A 20,861-nucleotide genomic window follows, 5' to 3' on the forward strand; every position below is an offset into this window, starting at 1 on the left:
TTGCGGTGGCTTCTCTTGTTGTGGGGCACGGGCTCGCGGGGCACGGACGCTAGGCACATGGGCTTCCATAGTTGTGGCACGTGGGCTCAGTAGTTGTGGCTCGTGGGCTCTAGAGCATGGGCTCAGTAGTTGTGGTGCTTGGGCTTAGCTGCTCCATGGCATGTGGGATCTACCTGGACCAGGGCTCGAACCCGTGTCCCCTACATTGGCAGGCGGATTCTTAACCACTGCGCCACCAGGAAGTCCCTGCCTTAGATCTTTAGTTAGCTACTAGATATCTGGTCCCAAATGAACAGTTTTATTTAGTTAAAAAAACACTACAGTTGTTACTTAACTTTTTTTCCTTTTTCTGACATGCAGAGTTTAAGTTGAAGCTCATGACACTTAACCTGAGAGCCTTTTCCAAGGTCCTTCAGTGGGTTCATGTGGTCACACCTAATTTGGGGTTGTGTCTTGTAGTTTTTTGTTTTTTTGCGGTACGCGGGCCTCTCACTGTTGTGGCCTCTCCCGTTGTGGAGCACAGGCTCTGGACGCGCAGGCTCAGCGGCCATGGCTCACGGGCCCAGCCACTCCGTGGCATGTGGGATCTTCCTGGACCGGGGCACGAACCTGCGTCCCCCGCATCGGCAGGCGGACTCCCAACCACTGCGCCACCAGGGAAGCCCGTGTCTTGTAGTTTTTTAGGAAAGCCCTCCCCCCCAAATTGTAGCATCAGATCCCACTAAACCTTAGACTACCCCTGCTGATATTCAAACATTTTCCTCTCATTTCGACAGTTATTTTTCTACAATGTCCACCTGAGTCCTTCTGAATTGATGGATGAGGTCATCAGCATTCGGGTAAGGGGGCCACGGAGTAGGAGGGTGGTGCTCACTAACTGCCAGATGAAACCGATAATCTTTTCACTGCTCTCCTTTCTTCCAGGTTTATAATTCCCATTCTCTGCGGGCAGATTGTCTGATGGGGGAATTTAAGGTGGGTGTCAACTGTCTGTTTCATGCAACTTACATCAAAGATGGGCACTTTCATAATGAGGAATCTGATTCCTGGCCAGGTCTCAGGATGCCCATCTTGGTGACATCTCTTAAGGTCATGTGTAAGGCATTGATGCTATGATTGTTGTTGAAGACTGGACATGAATGCCCTGGGCGCTAGAAGCCAGTTGAGTGTCCTCTGACCTGGGTTTAGTCAACTTCCAAAGTACAGCACTTACCAGTGTCCTAAAGCAAGATGCCCAGAAACTGGCACACCAGGGCCCTTCACAGAGTTCCTGCTGTGGATGGAAGCCAGTTCACTGCCACAAAGGGAAGGGTGCTTGACCGTGGCAAGAAGCCCATTACCCAGCTCCATTTGCCAGTGGCCCAGAGCTCTATCTACAAAGCCAGTTACTGTAAATCTGGAGTATGAAAGGCAAGCCAAACCAGGGAAGAGAATCAAGATGCTTTTCCAAGTAACTCACACTGCAGTTAACGACAAAGACTTGGTTGGTGCCTTCTCAGCAGTTCTACGTGGGATGGGCTTCTTCTTTTTAATTTATTTTTATTTATTTATTTTTGGCTGCATTGGGTCTTCGTTGCTGTGCACAGGCTTTCTCTAGTTGTGGCAAGCTGGGGCTACTCTTCATTGCGGTACACGGTCTTCTTATTGCGGTGGCTTCTCTTGTTGCGGAGGACGGGCTCTAAGCGCATGGGCTCAGTAGTTATGGCTCGCTGGCTCTAGAGCGCAGGCTCAGTAGTTGTGGCGCACAGGCTTAGTTGCTCTGTGGCATGTAGGATCTTCCCGGACCAGGGCTTGAACCTGTGTCCCCTGCATTGGCAGGCGGATTCTTAACCACTGCACCACCAGGGAAGCCCTGGACTGCTTCTTGAAGGAAGGAGCTCCCAGTCATTAGAAGTCCTAGAAGATAATCTGGGTCTGGCAGACCTGTGTTCATACACTGTCTGCCACAAACTAGCCACGTGTCAACCTCTGTGATCCTTAGTTTCTTCATCTGTAAAATGGGATCATTGTGAAGACTAGGTGAGATATATAAAGCACCTAGCACAGCACTTGGCATACTGAAGTGCCCAATCAGTGGGTATATTAGTATTAGCATTTAACGTTAATCAGTTGGAGAAAAAGGAGGAGGAATACTGGATAGGTGACTTCCCATAGGGTGACCAAAGTCCAGGTTTGCCTGAGACTGAGAGTTTCCACAGAATGTGAGACTTTCTGTGCTACTGGAAAAGTCTCAAGCAAACCAGGACACATTGGCCACCATGTCTCTTCCAGCTCTAAGACTAGCTCATTCATTCAAAATGATGGATTGAGAGCCTTCTATGTGTCACACATCAGGCCAGGCATTGGGTATACAGAGAGGGTAAGATGGAAATGTTGGATCTCAAAGAAATTTGCCTAGTCAAAAGCCTTATTTTTAGGTGTAATAATAACAATGGTTTCTAGAAGTGACAAAACTGATTTTAAAATGTTTGAACTACTTTAAATTATTTTTTCCCAGATTGATGTCGGATTCATTTATGATGAACCTGGTAAGTAATGTTCTCCCATGAACTTGAAGACTCTGAGAATCTAGAAAATTTGAGGGATCAAGGAGAATCAAAAAAATGTTTTTCTTGATTGAGAAGAGGAAAGGATACTTAGTGGGAATTATGGTAGTAGCAGTTTAGCATGGATGGCTTTTGGTTTTTTTTAGTGGTAATCATCCAAATAGTAACAAATAGATAATTTTCTCTTCTGTTGAGGGTATTTTAACCTTATCAAAATCAACTTATAAAACCAGTGAATAGAGCTTAGAGTCTTGTTTAAGTCACACCAGGGCAGGACATGGGTGGGGAGTTAGGGCAAAGCAGAGGACATTAATATAGAGTCTCAGCTGGGGAATTTGGCATGTCATGAAGACACATTGGAGGACATGCTTGTTTATCTTACCACAGATGAAATCACAGACCTGTCAGCTTCTCTTTAGAGTATCCCTGTCCTTTTACACCTTCTTTATTTTAGGTCATGCTGTCATGAGAAAATGGCTTCTCCTCAATGACCCTGAAGATACCAGCTCGGGTGCTAAAGGCTACTTGAAAGTCAGCATGTTTGTCCTGGGAACCGGAGATGAGCCTCCCGTGAGCCCCAAATTCTCTACCCTCTACATTTTTTTCACTAAAAAAGAGGACTAGGAGTTAAGCCAGTGGGTACCAATAGTTGTAACATGGAGCACAGCTTTCAATCAGTAACTCCAACCCTCCAGTTCCTCCGATTTTCCAGAAGTTGTTCTTTTCTTCATGACAGAATTATTATTCCAGCTCACTTAGGCTCCTTCCTGGTGTCTGAGTGGGTTTTTCATTCAGTAAAGATACGTGTGTTTTTAAGACTTCCCTGCATCACTGCGTCTACAGAGCATGGCTCCCTTGCACAATCAGGCATCGCTACCTAAGGGGACAGTTGTTATTCTAGAAAATTGGGCAGCAAGCCAGTGGCCAGAAAGAAATTAGAAGAACTTCAGGAGCTGTCTCTCTTTTACTATTTAGTGCTCAGAAGATTACAAAAGGACACATTATTTTCTTGTAGTGTATTGATCAAAGAAACATGAGCATTGATTTTATAGAGCAGTTTTGAGGTTGAATTGGTGCTGAACTCTTAAGCCCAAAACACAGGAAATCCTAATGAAAACAGTTTTGATTGGTTTTATTTTATAAGCACCAATTTGGCTTCTTCAAGTTCTGCTTTCCTGTGTGTATAATTTGTCATCTTATGTCCCCAATAGCCTGAGATACAAGATCGTGGTAATGACAGTGATGATGTGGAGAGTAACTTGTTACTCCCTGCTGGCATCGCCCTCCGATGGGTGACCTTCCTGCTGAAGATCTACCGAGCGGAGGACATCCCCCAGAGTACGTATCGGTTTAATCCTGCCCCAGGATTGTCAGTTATCTGCGTGATTAGATGTGTTAAAATCATACTTTGAATAGTGATCAGTGCTCCCGCTGTATGTCTTTCTCCTTCTTTTTTTTAAAAGATTTTTTTGAAGGAGACATTAACTGAAGCATATGCTAATTGCCTTTCTTAGCAGTAGTTTAGGGTAATAACTTCCTGACTACAGTAGGCCTCCATTCTTTTTTTTTTTTAATTTTATATATTTTTGGCTGTGTTGTGTCTTCATTGCTGCGCGTGGGCTTTCTCTAGTTGCGGCGAGCGGGGGCTACTCTTCGTTGTGGTGCGCAGGCTTCTCATTGCAGTGGCTTCTCTTGTCGCAGAGCATGGGCTCCAGGCACCTGGGCTCAGTAGTTGCAGTGCGTGGGCTCAGTAGTTGTGGCTCACGGGCTCTAGAGCGCAGGCTCAGTAGTTGTGGCGCACGGGCTTAGTTGCTCCACAGCATGTGGGATCTTCCTGGACCAGGGATCGAACCCGTGTCCCCTGCATTAGCAGGTGGATTCTTTTTTTTTTTTTTAACATCTTTATTGCAGTATAATTGCTTTACAATGGTGTGCTACTTTCTGCTTTATGACAAAGTGAATCAGCTATACGTATACATATATCCCCATATCTCCTCCCTCTTGCGTCTCCCTCCCTATCCCACCCCTCTAAGTGGTCACAAAGCACCTGAGCAGGCGGATTCTTAACCACTGTGCCACCAGGGAAGTCCCTGTCTTTCTTTTTAAAGGCCTTCATGAAGTTATTTGCATTCATTTTGGTCCCACTGAAAGCTACCCAAACAGGTTCATGGGGCAGCCTATTGGTCATGACCCATGGCCATTATGGAGCCTCTGGCCCATTCATCTCCATCCCTTTTCTCTTCAGGGTTCCCCGTCTTCCCCTTATTCTAGAGAATACCAAACAGAGGTCAGCAGTCAGCACTGCCAACTCCTTTCATCCCAAATGAAACTGAAATGTTATAAACAAATAAATGTGTTTGCTATCTGATTATTAAAAATGGCTGAGCAAAAGGAGATTAAGTGCCAATAACTAGAAGTCTGTCACTATTATATTAAGAGATTGGATGCATTTAAGAGAATTGCTTAGAGTGATTCTATTCGCAGAGGCTAGTCCAATTACTCCTTTGTCCTTGCTGAGGACCAAGCATCCTCTCTCCCTAACCTGGCCTGTCTGCTTCCTGCTGGGCCCTGGGACGTAGGACCCCTCTCCCAATCCCTAGGAGGCAGCACCCACTGTACAGGCCATGGAGCGCTTCAGGTTTTGCTACTTTCCTGGGGAACTGCCCCCCACCACCACCTTGTTTAACACCCTGTACTGCCTCCCCAGACCATCTTTCCCTCAGAAATATCTTAAATGAAGTGACTAAATTAAGCCTCACATTATGTGGCCTACTTGGGCCTATTCAGCTGAACTCTGTTCACTTTTAAGTTTGTTAAAACAGAGGCCTGCTGTTTGTAGTTGATTAAACATAATATTTATGATTATGCCATATTTCCTTGAATTTCTCAGAAAAAGTCAGATAAGGCCTCTATGCTGACCTAAGGAACGTTTTCCAAATTGAAACGAGGCCTGAGATTTTGAATTGCCTCTTATCCCACTTGGATGGACTTTCTTTATTCTACTGTTTTCCTCAATAAATGATTGATTCTCAACATAATAATTTATTGATTTCTTTTTCAAGGCGCTCCTGTTGATTTTCTCTTTCAGCTAAGACAAAAAGGATTTCTGCAATCCAGTGCCACTGGTACTTGGTACTTTTGAGAATGATTCTTGTTGCAACTGTTTTTCTGTACAGGAGAAAATTTTTAATTTTGCTGAGTGATTTCTGTTCTTTTAAGAGAATCAAATTTAATTTCTGCTGTGTGACATGTTGCTTTCCAGTGGATGATGCCTTCTCACAGACAGTAAAGGAAATATTTGGAGGCAGTGCAGATAAGAAAAACCTAGTGGATCCTTTTGTAGAAGTTTCTTTTGCTGGAAAAAAGGTTTGTATGTGATCTAAATACAGATGCCTCTAGAAACACATTTTTACAACGCCGTGCTTCCCTTGGAGTGATTTCTTGCTTATTCTTTGTTAAATTAGCCCCCTGATGAGCTGGGCACTGTGCAGAAACACAGATTATCTGAGTCTGAACATGCCAGACTTCTCCAGAGGTTTATTTTGGAGTGGAAAGTGTACAGGACTCAAAGTATTCAGTCTTTTGGAAGATTAGAACGGTGGAAGTGATTTCCCAGGTCTAAGCATTATCTTACTACTAGGCAAAGTCCCTAGCGAACAATAATGATCCCTGGTAAATGTGGTAGAGGACAGCCCCCAGTACCCAGCTGCCCACTCCTGTCATGTTTCTCACCACCCATGCTTCACTGAGCTGCAGAAACTAGACAGTCAGGCAGGGGAACCCCATCCCAGTCCTCTGAAAAATGCTGGGAGACTCTTGGTGTAGGAACACCTGTAACTACCACTTTTACCTACAGAGATGGTCTAAGATTGGAGAGTGGGATTCCATAGTATTTAGAATAATGATGTATCACGGATAGTTCTGGGCATGAGGAAGTAGCATCTTCTCCTTCTATGTATTTGAACCATGTGAAAGTGAGATTTGGCAAACTACACACACAGACTGGGTTATGTCCTAGAAGAGTCAGTGGGAGATGGCAGAAAAGTTCTCAGTTCTGGAGCTAAATGAGGCCAGATTTAAATTCAGACTTGACCCCTGTCCATAAGGAGTGAAGGCAAATTCCTTAACCTCTGAGTCTCAGTTTCCTGAGCTATATGTGGGGATGATGATAATCTCATAGGATTGTTGAAAGAGTTAATTAATTCGGGAATTAAACAGTGTAAGCCTACTAAGTGTCAGATGCTGTCCCACCAGCTGGGGATAAAGAAGTGAGCGAGACAGTTGAGCGAGACAGTCTTTGTGCTCATGGAGCTCACTTTGTAACAGAAGGGACAACAATAAACAAGCAAATAAGAAGTTGCTTGGGCTTCCCTGGTGGCGCAGTGGTTGAGAGTCCGCCTGCCGATGCAGGGGACACGGGTTCATGCCCCGGTCCGGGAGGATCCCACATGCCGCGGAGCGGCTGGGCCCGTGAGCCATGGCCGCTGAGCCTGCGTGTCCAGAGCCTGTGCTCCACAACGGGAGAGGCCACAACAGTGAGAGGCCCGCGTACCGCAAAAAAAAAAAAAAAAAAAAAAAAAAAAAAAAGAAGTTGCTTAATTTCAGTTAGTGCTAAGTACTCCGCAGAAAATAAAGCAGCGGACAAGAAGTGATGGGTGGGGTGTTGGAGGCGTATCCAGCTAGGTAATCAAGTGGGACACCTTGGAGGAAGTGACATTTGAGCAGAGGCCTGGATAATGCAGATATATTGGTGGGGAGAGGGGGCATCCGGGCAAAAGGAAGAGCAGATGTAAAGGCCCCAAGGAGGATACACATTTGCAGCAAAAGAATGCCAACATGACTGGAGTGGAGTGAGCAAGGGACGAAACTGAGATGAGCTCAAAGAGGTGGGGTCAGGGGGGCAGGCAGAATATGAATCAGGACTGCAGGTATACCTGGGGAGCTGATGGAAGATGCTACACAGGAGTGACGTGAAAGTGAGGAGGCTGGAGAGGAAGTGCGGATCCAGATGGGGACCAGCCGCAGGCATCCGGGGGAAGATGGGATGACAGTAGGGGTGTCAGCATTTACTAATGGGTTGGATGAGGCATGTGAAGGGAAGAGAGGGGTTGTGGCTGACTCTGGTTCAAGCCTGAACACCCTTGTGAACAGCAGTGGAAAGAGCAGCCATTTTGGGGAGCAGGGAGAAGGGCTGGTGGGCAGGATCAAAAGATCTGTTTGGACATGTTAGTGTAGAGATGCTTATTAGACAGCATGTAACAAGTGCTCACTAAATATTAACTCTTGCATCATTACACGAATCCAGTGTTAGTAATCTGGCGATTGAAAACTAGCTTTTTGTGCATAGAAGAAGCAAAGATCAATGTTAAACCCGTGTCATATTTTACCAAATTTTTATCAAGAAAAATAAACTTTAACGAGGATACCAAGTCTATAACTTATAAGTAAACTGCTAGCGTCATAATCCAGTATGCATATATTGTAAACTTTTCGAAATTAGAAACTTGAATACCTACTGTTTTGTTTTGATAATTCTACAGGTTTGCACAAATATAATTGAGAAAAATGCAAACCCTGAGTGGAATCAAGTCGTCAATCTTCAGATCAAGGTTTGACTTGCTTTTCTTTTAGAAAAAAGTAAGAATACTTTAATTGTTACTGAATAAGTTGAGAAATAACTACTTTTTTTTTCTGTTTCTCTTTAACAGTTTCCTTCAGTGTGTGAAAAAATAAAACTAACAATATATGACTGGTGAGTTAAAAAGGACTTGTGTCTAATTCAAAATTAAAGAATTAAATATTTGGATATTGAGAAACATTACTTCAGATGGTCTAACTCTTATTTTTAGGGACATTTGCTTTTTCTTTCAGGGGGAAGGGGTACACTGCTCCTGGAATTGGGTGTTTTCTTTAAAAAAAATAATAGTGGCTGTTACAGAAAAGCTTTGGATATCTTGGTTCAACTGCTCACAAACAAAAGGAAGGAAAAATGATCTGAATATAACACAAGAAATCAAGATAAGAAATCAAGGCTTTACATACCATTAGGCTGTCCAAAATAGACTTCAGAAATGGAGTAAACTATTTCTTGGGAAGAATCACCAAAACATTCTGAGAGCTGTTCTTTGTTATTGTTAGAAAGGAAAGTAGACAGAGCTCCTTATCTGAATGCAAAGAAAATTCATTGAAATATTTTGTTGGACTTTATACTAGACCAGCATCCTAGCAATGATTGGCCATAATGAAGCCATTCTTGGGTATGTTCTAGTTGGATGGGGCATTCAGTCGACAGCCCTTAGCTCCCTGAGAGTGGAAATGGTAAATAGCATCATCACTGGCACCGGCATCATCATCATCACCACCACCACCACCACCACCACCACCACCATCATCATCATCAATGTTTATTATGATGTTAGCTGCTGTGTTTTGAGCACTGCTAAGTGCCAGGTGCTGTGCCTCTTGCCTTCCCTACATTATTCCATTTAGTCTTTAGAGTAACCCTATGGAATAGAGACTATGATTAGTTCATTTTACAGACAAAGACTGAGGCTCAGAGAAGTCAGGTGACTTACCCACAGTCACACAGATAGTTAGAGACCCAGTTGGGCCCCCATCCTGTCTGGCCCTAGTTTTTCCTTTGGCTAAATGTACTTGACTTTCATGTTCGTACCCTCTTGGTACTATGGCAACAAGTCACTTTGGGAAGAGGGGAGAAGGCTTTCTTTTTTCAGTAACTACATCACAGTTCATTGAGGGTCGTGAAGAGGCCTGAGGCCAAAATGCCCTTTCTGATGAGCATGAGCTCATTTTAAGTTACTTGGGACCCCTAGTCAACACTCTGAAGGTGCTCCAGGGGCCTCAGGAACTGTCAGAAGTGTGGGCTTGGACCCTACATAGATCAGGTAACCACTCTGGCCTACAGACTCTGCAGTGGGCTGATTGCTAGCTGAGCCATCCCAGAGTTGCCCGTGGTCACAACAAATGGTGGTTTTTTTTTCCCTGATCTAGTCTGCCCTCTCCAAAGCAATAGTAGATAGGATGTGCAGAGAGACCCTATTTATCTGGGGAATCCTCGGATCCAGATCTTTGGTTACATACCCTGTAGGGTATTTACACAACTGAGGGAAAGCTAAGGATTCTTTAAATGTAGTCCAGACTCTTCTGGATGGACAGAGAGGATGCAAGCCCCACACATGTGGCTTACTACCTAAAAATAATTTTTTCTCATGTATACTGTGTTTAATTAGTCACTTTCTATAACCTAATATTATTATACTATATAATGTATAATATTATATATAACATATAATATTACTATAATATACATAATAATATACTATAGTATAAGCTTTCCTCAAAATACTGAATGAAACTTTCTCCCTCACCCATGGGGTCCTAAACTTTAGAGTGGGTGTGACACTAGATGGAATAAAGAAGAGAAGGAATTAAACAGAGGATGTTATCAATATAAACCTTGTGTGTTACATGTACTATGTGCCCAGCTATAGACCATTTCATGTTAGGCTCACAGACTCTCTAAGATACTCACAGAAATATACACAGTTGTAGGTACTTGTAGTGGGCAAACTTATCCCAACCGTATAGATAAGATTTAGGTTATAGGCAAGCAAATGAAGTCAGAAAAATAGCATCTATCACACAGTAGATGTTCAAGAAATGTTTGAATTGAAAGGGAATTTTTTTCCCTATGAAGCACCCTTAGAAATAGCCCACTGTCGTTGTTAAACCATCACAGTAGTCAGTATGAACATGATAAAATAAGATACATGCACTTATTCTATGTAATGAGATTTTTATTACCCTTATCATGTTATGTGCCTGCAACTGATCCATTTACTTTATGACAACGGTACTGAGTGTGGCCATAGGCAAGTCCCTTGACCTCTGTAAAAATCTCAGTTTCCATAACTGAAATGAGTTGTCCGACTAGATCAGTTTTTCTCAGAGGGTGCTTGGTGGACCATTTGCATCAGAATGGTCTCAAAAGTAAGACTCAATAAGTCTCACTTTATTGAGTAAAGTGAGAGAATTTGAGACAAGGAGATGAGAGGTGGTGTGGGATGCAGGGGTGGGGAGCAGTGGTGGTTTCCAAGTGGTTTTAAAGTACGGTAGAGCTTGAGGCCCACTGGACAGAAAGATTTCTGAGGTCTAGAGTCTTTTCTAGCTCTCTCTTATTATTGTTGAAACGAAGATCTGTCTTCATAGGTGGAGGTCTTAACCTGTTCTTTTATACACAGGGACCGTCTTACCAAAAATGATGTCGTTGGGACAACGTATCTGCACCTCTCTAAGATTGCTGCCTCTGGTGGGGAAGTGGAAGGTGAGTCACACAGCAGAGCAGGAATGAGACAGGGCAGAGAACTTCTGGAGAAGGAATGAACTGGGGTAGCCACCTGGCAACGGACTTGGTTTCTGAGAAGCCAAATGTGATGAGCCTAGTGAACCATTTCAGTGATGTTTTGATGGTGGCCAGCAAAACAATTGATTAGTAATTAATAATTTAGGTAACTATCAATTATCTGAGTTAAAAATTTTTTTGCTTTCTTGCTTCAATCCAAAAACTCTTTCCCAGTACCTGTTTTACAAATTTTTGAGCGTCAATATGGAGGGTACCTTTTTTTTTTAAGAGTGGCATTGACACCAGTCCACCCAAATATAAAATAATGTTCCCTTCTTTACTGACTTCCTTGGCAGGAACAAGGTCAAATGGAACTGAACCATGTACTGTCCACTCCAGATAATGTACATTTTGTTTTTATGCATTTTATGCTAACAAGCATTGATAACCAATATACCTTTTGTTGTTTTTCATACTGAGAACTAATTGCCTATACTTGGTATTATGGTCTGAAATTGTAATAGGGAATGAAGGAGATAAATTAAGACGGTAAGAAAAAATTTAGTGTTAACACATTAATAATATGAGCAGCTTATTGTTTGTTACCAAAATAAAATTCTTGTAAATACCAGTAGATTAAACACATTGAGTAAAGTGAGAGAATTTGAGACAAAATTTTGTTTTAGGAAACCTAAGGGTCCTCTCATCCTTATCTTGTTTAAGAGAGGACTTTATACGTTTTTAAAAAGATACTGTAAGCCAACCAATAGATAGTATGACCAAGAACCTGAAACATAATAGAGATTTGATGAAGAAGATATAGATTTCCTCTCTCAGGCATTAGAAATTCCAAGAAAAATAAAGAGCTGAACCAAGAAGATAATACTCCAAATATAAAGTCAGGTGTAGCATTATTTTAAGCAAATGATAGAAGGTGAGAAAGAGATTCCATCTAAACATTCTCTGCTAAGTGGCATAGGGGACCATGCTGCTGGACCTGTACAAAGGAATGGAATTACAACTCACCTTTTCTCTGCAGAGAACAATACTTATTATAATGTGTTGTTATAATGTGAACACTATTAATTGTTTAAAAAATTTTTTGGTTAAACCTGTAGTCAAGGCTCTAAACAGAAGGTGAATGTCATTGCCTCGTACAATGTAAAAGTACAGAAGATAGAGCTTAGAAGTGAAAAAAGGAAGGGGAGAGGTGGGGAAGGGTAGGCATGCTATTAGCCTCTTTTTATCGAGTGAGGGATGCAGATATAAAGGTTAGATTAAATCATTGGTTAGATAAAAAATTGGTTAAAGACTAGATTAAATTTATTGGTTAAAGGCAACCAATAGAGTAATTAAAATCATGCTATAACTATATGGGAGGGAGGGTAAAAATTACTTAAATTCATTTAATTTAGCAGAAAGTCATTAAATAATTACCTAAAAATAATTATTCAAGAAATAGTGGAATAAGCCTTTTTCTTAGTGATATGGTGGTTAACATCCAGCACAAGTGAAGATGAATAGTTACAGTGTCAGCCCCTGTCTCTGATGCCTTCTCTCATGCAGGCCCTGCGGACAGTCCGTAACGGGGTCTCAAAATAACAATGAGCAGCCGCCAACCTCCCCATCCTGAAAGAAACAGAGAATGTACCTTAAACTATAAACCTTTGCTCACACAACCTTAGGCTAAATTAACTTGGATTATCTGGTCTTAGTCCCAACTAAATTAGACACAGGACAAGTAAGTGTTTTATTAAAATCATGAAATGTTGGTAACTTCCCCAGGCCTCCTTTGACGGTGGGAAGCTACTTCTCTGATGCTTCACTGCCTTGGGGCTGACGAGATTGGGTTATTTCATGCGTGATGGTGCTGCCAGGTGTCACAAGTCTTGAGCCATTTTGTATTTAACCAGTGACGTTTGTGTACATTACAAAAGGGTGATGTGATTTGAGTCTGGATTTGGGATTTTTCTGGTGTTGCTAAACCACTTACCTAGCATTGGATTTGATTAACTTTTTCACTGTCTCTTTTATAAAGTCCATGTTTCTCTTGTTTAACCAACCATATTTTTACTACATAGATTTCTCATCTTCGGGATCTGGGGCTGCATCATATACAGGTTTATGCTTTGTAATTTTGCTATCTTCTAGATCTTTCTGTTTACTATTATCTTATTAAGAACTTATCAATTGATTGCCTTTAGCTTTTAGCTTTTTTTTTTTTTTTACGTTTTGCTGTCTTAAAAATAGTTTTGCTACAGTAACAATTTTTGTATTAGTGTTGTATTGTTGTCCTGCAAAGCTAAGTTTAAACAAATGTGCTAACCAGGCTTTTGCTACATGCCTTGTATTTCACCTAGATGCATACCATACTGGCTTCATTGTAAATAATTGTATAACACTTTTTTGTTATTGTTATTTATGGTCTTCATCTTCCAACTATGCAGGATCATAACATGTCCTTGGGTTTTCACAGCACTCGCCATTCTTTGCAAGTTTGCTCAGTGCTCTCACGCTTGACCTTACAACCCTGTCAGGGCAGATGTTGTTACCCTAATAGATGAAGACTTTGTGATTTAGAGACATTTGTTTTCTTTCAAATAAACATGATAATCCCTGCCATGCTAACCACCCAAGGTTGTAGTGAGAGGGAAAAGAGATACTGCGTGTAAGAAAGTTTGCAAACTGTGCAAAATTAAGATTTTATCATGTGCCTTTATGTTATGGGCACAATAACTCATTCTTATTTGTTTTTAAAAATCAATCTCATTATCTTATAATCAGACTTTATGTGAATATTAAGTAGTCCTTAGGTTTGTAACAAACTTGGCAGATTTGGTCACACTTCACTCCTTCATTCATTTGTTTAACCAATCAAAAAATATTTATGTTGTAGTACTCCAAGACAGAACGAGGACAGGGTGCTTAGGGAGTCAGAATAAAACATGCTTGAATCTTACCCCACCTACCAAAGGAATTTATAGTGTAGTCACAGAGGTGAGCAGCTATTTAAGGGTCAAAAATTAAAATATAAAATGATAACTCAATAGAAGTTCAAAATGCAAAGGAGCCTCAAAAAGGTGGAAAAGATTGCAAACTACATGTGTATATAGTTTGCTCAACTGTTTATTAATTGGCATTCTGCTCACCTGCTACTTCACATTTATCTTTCTGCCTTAGTTTTTTTTTTTTTTTTTTTTTTTTTTTTTTTGCGGTACGCGGGCCTCTCACTGCCGTGGTCTCTCCCGTTGCGGAGCACAGGCTCCGGATGCGCAGGCTCAGCGGCCATGGCTCACGGGCCCAGCCGCTCCGCGGCATATGGGATCCTCCCAGACCGGGGCACGAACCCGTATCCCCTGCATCGGCAGGCGGACTCTCAACCACTGCGCCACCAGGGAGGCCCTCTGCCTTAGTTTTAAGCACAGAGCTGGAAGAGGGCCATAGAGGTCATCTGGTCATCTTCTCATCCATAAAGGAATCCTTTTGACCACATCCTGAAAGATAGGCTGCAGTCTTGGCCTTAACATTTCCTCTGTCCCCAGTGCAGTCTGTCCCATTGTTTGACACCACTAATTCATAGAAAGATCTTCCTTACTTTTTTTTTTTTTTTTTCTGGTACGTGGGCCTCTCACTGTTGTGGCCTCTCCCGTTGCGGAGCACAGGCTCCGGACGCGCAGGCTCAGCGGCCATAGCTCACGGGCCCAGCCGCTCCGCGGCATGTGGGATCTTCCCAGACCGGGGCACGAACCCGTGTCCCCTGCATCGGCAGGCGGACTCTCAACCACTGCGCCACCAGGGAAGCCCTTCTTATTCTTTCATTTGAATAGCATCATCTTTTTGTAAGAATAACATAAGTTTACCTGAACTCCCCCCTGGAAATGTTTTTTATTTAATGTTTTATAGCAATAAGATAAGGGAAATATGGCAGTTCTCACAAGTGTTTACAATTTGCACTAATACAACTAACTCACAAAATGGAAGAAAACAGTCTCACCCAGCTAACTAATAACTAATATTTATTTCAACAGATTGAGTGTTAAAAGCCTAAAATACTAATGATGATGTTATCTCTCAGCAAATACAGGAGAAACAGAGGTGGGCTTTGTTCCAACTTTTGGACCTTGTTATCTGAACCTTTATGGAAGCCCCAGAGAGTACACGGGATTCCCAGATCCCTATGATGAGCTAAATACTGGAAAGGTTAGTTCTTCAATTAAGGTTTGTTATTAATGAACACTGGTTAATGTGATTCCTTCTTCTAATGGTTATTAATCAAGTCTCATTTAGGGGACCCCCCCCACCCCCAGAGACCCACCAGATGACTGATCAAGTGATCATCTAATGTGGCAATTGCAAATGCATAGTATGGCCATTCCCCCATCCTAGACTTAAGGCAGATGTCTGTAATCAATGTTGGCTCTTTCCAAAAAGCAAATGTGCTACCTCAGAATTCCATTCAATGCCATGTTCTAGGAATTTGCCGAAAGACTGGAGGTGACATGCTTGACATTGCTATCCCTGATCCAATCCAACCTCTTCATTTTATAGACAAGGACATGGAGGCCCAGAGATGGGAAGTGGTCTTTCTACCACATTAGAAGCCCAAGTACTGTCTGTTAGTTAGCTCCCAAAGCCCACGAAAAGAGCGAGGGTAGAGAGAAAGCCCTGGGGATGGGGGTGGAGGTGGAAGCTTTCACTTCCTCTCCAGAGGGTTCTGTTGCCAACACTGCTTGGTATATTGGGAGGAGTAGCCACAATTAATACTCACACTCAGCCGCACCCAGAACATCTTCCTCTTTTATTTCCTGGCTACTCTGAGGCTCGCCCTGGTTGCCAACATGGCAGCCTCCCTTTTCTGAGGAAAGGAGCAAAGTTAATGCAGATAAATGCAGAGCTGAAGTTGGGTGAGGGAGACTTCGAGCCCCTTCCACTCCCACCGCAGCATCTGGGAACCCTTTCTGGATCCAAGCATGACTCGAAAGCCTCCGACACCAGCCGTGACTAAGACCCCTTTCAGCCCCGGCTCTCTTTGGGATACTTCCTGAAGTCATTGGCTCTTTTTTCAGATACCAAAGACCAGCTGAGAGAGTTGCTGACTGATTCATTTTGGGAAGGAGAAACTTAAAGTTGTAGCTGGATGAGCCCAAATAGAGGGACAGATCTTTTCACTGTTGTTCATGCCTAGAAGAATAATCCTGTGCTGTTGCCTTTCAGGGGGAAGGAGTTGCCTACAGAGGCAGAATCTTGGTTGAATTAAGCACTTTACTTGAAAAGACACCCCCAGATAAAAAGCTTGAGCCCATTTCAAATGATGACCTGCTGGTTGTTGAGGTAAATGTTGGAGTGTGGACCGTGTGTGGTATGGAAAGGGTGTTACAGAGGGTTGGAGGTGGGGTGGTTAGTGCTGGCCTGCCTGAGCCAGCAGGCCTGAAGGGGGCATCCAGGGACTGAAGGGTCGGCTGTGGCAGAGGTGGAGAGATGGGAGTCATAGCAAGTGCCACTCCACACCCTCTTGGTCTATCTACCACAGCCCTGTGGGGGTGATGAGACTTGCTTTATCTTTGAGATGTTACTACGCTACTGAAAGCCAGCAAGAGCAGTGATACCCCCAAATTGAATGGCCTGTTTGCTAACTGGGCTTGGGTGTGTCGTGGGGAGGAGGCCACAAGAGACGTTCCAAATGATATAGCAGCCACCACTAGTTACTTCCACTTTCAGAAGTAATTGCCATATCTCAGGCTTCCCAGCATGTGAGGGCATGTTTATATTAATGCCCACATTACAGCAGCTCTGAGACGCCACTCCTCCTCGAAGATAGGAAGTCTTCCAGGTTCACCTTACCAACTATTTCTTGTTCTTTTTTTTTTTTTAATTTTTATTGAAGTATGGTTGATTTACAATGTCATGCTAGTTTTCAGGTGTACAGCACAGTGATTCAGTTATATATATATACATACACATACATATATATAGATATACACATACATATATATATATTCTTTTTCAGATTCTTTTCCCTTATAGGTTATTACAAAATATTGAATATAGTTCCCTGTGCTATACAGTGGGTCCTTGTTTCTTTTTCTTTTTTTCTTTTTATTTATTATTATTATTTTTTTGTGGTACACGGGCCTCTCACTGTTGTGGCCTCTCCTGTTGCGGAGCACATGCTCCGGACACGCAGGCTCAGCGGCCATGTCTCACGGGCCCAGCCGCTCTGCGGCATGTGGGATCTTCCCGGACCAGGGCACGAACCCACATCCCCTGCATCAGCAGGCGGACTCTCAACCACTGCGCCACCAGGGAAGCCCTCTTTTTCCTTTTTTAAAATCAGCTCTTTCCCCACTGTGGAGACAACTTATGCATAACATCCATGATTCTTATGGCAAAGAGCCACAGATGTAGTTTTTTCCTAGTAAATTCAAATGTTAGTGTAATTAATTCAAGGCAATAAATACAAAAAAAAATATTCTTATCATGAAACAGTTAAATGCTTAATTTTTTCCCTTGTCAGTTAATTGACATCTGCAATACAGATTTGTTAGCCTGTGTGTTGTGTGTGATGGATAGCCTGATATTAAATTAACCTTGTCTCTGTTGCTCACTGAATTGTTTCTGGCACATCCTATACCATTATTATGACTGTTGTTTTTTCTTTTTGATAAATCATGATAGTTTATTTTCTTTTTGAACTTAAAAAAAATTGACGTGTGACATATAACGTTGTGTAAGTTTAAGGTGTACAGTATGTTGATTTGGTGCATTTATATATTGCAGTATGAATACCACCCTACTGTTAGCTAACACTTCTGTCATGTCACAGAACTATCATTTTTTGTGGTGAGAACTTTTAAGATCTAGTCTCTTAGCAACTTTAAAGTATTGATATATAATACAGTATTATGGACTATGACCACAGTGATGTGCATTAGATTTCCAGAACTTATTCATCTTCTAACTGCAAGTCTGTACCCTTTGACCAGCATCTCCTCAATTCCCCCAACCCCTAGTAATGACCATTCTACTTTCTGCTGCTATGAATTCAGCTTTTTTAGAGTCCACATATATGTGATATAACACAGTATTTGTCTTTCCCAGTCTGACTTATCTCACTTAGCATAATGCCCTCCAGGTCCATCCATGTTGTCGGGCAAATAGAGGATTTCCTTCTTTCTTGTGGCTGAATAATACTACATTATTTTATATATAGACACAAACATACCACCTCTTCTCCAGCTATTTCTAAGAATCCTGAGTTGGTCCTTACATGTTCCAGAAATCTGAATTGTTTGCCGGGGCAGCCAGATAACTGATGCCCCCCTGCCTATGGCCTCTCCTTGCGGGTTCCCCCACCCCATCCTACCCCTCTCCCCTGCCCAAAAGGCCTCCTCAGGCTGCTGCCCTCCCCTTACTTACCCTGCATTCCAAGAAGGGTTCATGTTGTGGGATCATGCAGTGTAAATTAATATTGGTTTGTTTTTTACTTGTTAAAGAGACACTGAGTCAAAAGCAACAGGTTCGTCCAGTCAGCAGGGTCCTGGCCTGAGTCTGTCCACTCCACAGCACCATCACCTCTGAAGTCCAGGAATCATAATAGATCTTAAGGACAAGTTAAGAAAAAGGGAAAAGAGGAGCAGGTAGGGGGAGAGGTGTAGTAGCTTACGTACTATTTACTGCCAGGATCATGCCAGAGAACGGCTAGAAACCACCCAAAGGCCTCCATGGAAACGCATGGGTCGTTCTGGCCTTGAGTAGTTACCGATGGCTCTTGAAGATTCAGTTGGAATTGCGGTTAGGCAGAAATGTTGTTGTGGTTTCTCAGCAATCACAGTGCCTCCTTGTTCCATCACCAGAACACAATTTAAGTCCACGACCCTTCTCTTTGCTCTAAGCATTAATAATAGAGGGGAGAAGGGGAAGGGAAAGGAAGAAGCCTAGCAAAGTGTAAAGGAAAAACTCTTTAGCTACTAGACTGCAAAACCAAATTAGTTTTCTTTACTCCAAATAATTAAACACATAAAGAAGCTTATGTCGTAAAGTTAACTAAAATAAAAGCAAAATATAGAAACAAAGAACCAATGATATTTACTGCCCACGGTATATGTCAACAATATGAAAGAATAGCTTTTTAAAACTGAAATACAAAACTGTATTAGTTTTCTTTGCTCCAAATAATTAAACCCAGAATGGTTTGTGTCACAAATGTAATAAAAACAGAAATGAATTATATAAACCGAAACCCCAACAAAATTAAAAAGCAGGAAAGGAGCTGAGGTGCCAAGGATAAACCCACAGTTCAAGCAACCAGCAGTCCAGGAAGAGAGTGAGATGAGCAGACTTGTGCAGCTGCTGAGAGGATTTCATGAGAGTGGACAATCTAGAAGGTGATCCTGACCCTTGCCCAACTTAAAAAGATCCCGTGACCCGGTCATATGCAAGTAATGAAACTTTCTGGTAGAGTTGAAGAGGCTTCGACAAAAGGGCAACTTGGTCCTTGTGAAATAATAGAATATATGTTTCTATCTCTGGTTCCTGGCAAAGAGCTTCTAAAACCCCTGTAATTTCCGAAGTGATAAGAGCACTTGTGAACATCTTTTGTTCTAATATTTGGTCTTTGACTCTGGTTCCTGACACAGAGCTCCTAAGTCCCTTATCTTTCCTGGGTGATAAGAAAGTCTTTTTGTTCTAATGAGGTGACTTGGTGGGCTCCTGGTTGGGGGCTGGTCACCAAGCCATGATTAGAAGCTGGAACTTTCAGCCCAATCCCCCATTATTCTTCAGAGAGGGACTGGAAATTGGGTTAATAGTTGATCATGCCTACATGATAAAAGCCTCATAAAATCCCCAAGGTATGGGTTCCGGGTTGGTGAACTCATGGAAGTACTGGGAGAGTGGTGTGTGCGGAGAGAGCATGGAAGCTCTGTGCCTCTTCCCACAAACCTTGCCCTATGCATCTCTTCCATCTGGATGTTCATCTGCATCCTTTATCATATCCTTTTATATTAACCCATAAACAGTAAGTAAACTGTTTTCCTGAGTTTTATGAGCTGCTCTAGCAAATTAATCTAACGTGAAGAGGGGATTGTGGGAACCTCCACTTTATGGCTAATGGGTCAAAAGGTCAGGTGAAGTGGGTAGGGCATTTTTGTGGGACTGAGCCCTTAACCTGTGGGATCTGATATTATCTCCAGGTGGCCAGTGTCAAAATTGAGTTAAATTGTACGATACCTAGCTGGTGTGGCAGAATTGCTCAGTGTGGGAATATCCTCCCCACATCTGGCATCAGAAGTATGGACGGTGTGATCGCAGTGTGAGAGTAAAGGAGACACACAGGAGGAAGAGTGACTTTTTCCTACTCAGTTGCCAAAGAGCCCAGAGCTCCCCCATGTCCCTAGAGCAGAAGTCAACCTGGTGCTCCAGATGAGCTTGGTTAGGAGACCCCGTGAGAGATGCAGCAGCGTTCAGCCTGGGTGCTTTCCTAAGGAATAAGGCAGGTAGAAGAAGATCAGCTGTTGCAACCCCAGGCTTAGAGCTCCCATTGGTCTGGCCCATGTTAAGTGTCAATAAATATTTCTTGAAGCAACACATTGAGATTCATCCGTCAGCTCCTTTAGACCAAAGGTGGCAAGTTGGGCACTTTTCCTTGGCACAGTTTCCTTGTCATTGACCCTTAATGTCCCTGCCTCCTGGGCCCACGGCCACTTTTATGAGCTGTTACTTGCTACCTCTTACCAGTATTCTGCTTGACAAAACTCACCCCCTTCCCCAAATTTATCGATACTTCTGAAACTCTCCCTTATACCACCCACACCTACAATTTGCACTGGTCACTGAGGATCAGAAAGAGAGCCCCAAGGCCCTGCAAAGTTAAAGAAACATCCATCAATGGATGGGTTGAATTATAGTTCGGTAGACTATAATTTATATTCTTCAACTTTCCCTGTTGTAGGCGG

General features: G+C 42.6%; 1 protein-coding gene across 1 annotated transcript in view; it reads left to right on the forward strand.

Annotated features, from left to right (window-relative positions):
- The window catches only part of LOC307070017 (myoferlin), a gene marked incomplete at both ends in the record, with an annotated part of 138,473 nt that overhangs the window by 60,469 nt on the left and 57,143 nt on the right, over positions 1 to 20,861 (forward strand). The window contains 12 exons of the mRNA XM_079728635.1: positions 777 to 839; positions 925 to 975; positions 2,498 to 2,528; positions 3,001 to 3,116; positions 3,758 to 3,884; positions 5,809 to 5,912; positions 8,087 to 8,155; positions 8,255 to 8,298; positions 10,808 to 10,890; positions 12,990 to 13,028; positions 14,984 to 15,108; positions 16,123 to 16,239. Of these exons, the coding sequence (XP_079584761.1) occupies positions 777 to 839; positions 925 to 975; positions 2,498 to 2,528; positions 3,001 to 3,116; positions 3,758 to 3,884; positions 5,809 to 5,912; positions 8,087 to 8,155; positions 8,255 to 8,298; positions 10,808 to 10,890; positions 12,990 to 13,028; positions 14,984 to 15,108; positions 16,123 to 16,239 (969 nt within the window). The remainder of the gene's footprint in view (positions 1 to 776; positions 840 to 924; positions 976 to 2,497; positions 2,529 to 3,000; positions 3,117 to 3,757; positions 3,885 to 5,808; positions 5,913 to 8,086; positions 8,156 to 8,254; positions 8,299 to 10,807; positions 10,891 to 12,989; positions 13,029 to 14,983; positions 15,109 to 16,122; positions 16,240 to 20,861) is intronic.

The sequence above is a fragment of the Hyperoodon ampullatus genome (genome assembly GCF_949752795.1).
Source record: "Hyperoodon ampullatus genome assembly, contig: scaffold_482, whole genome shotgun sequence".
NCBI classification, from domain to species: domain Eukaryota; kingdom Metazoa; phylum Chordata; class Mammalia; order Artiodactyla; family Ziphiidae; genus Hyperoodon; species Hyperoodon ampullatus.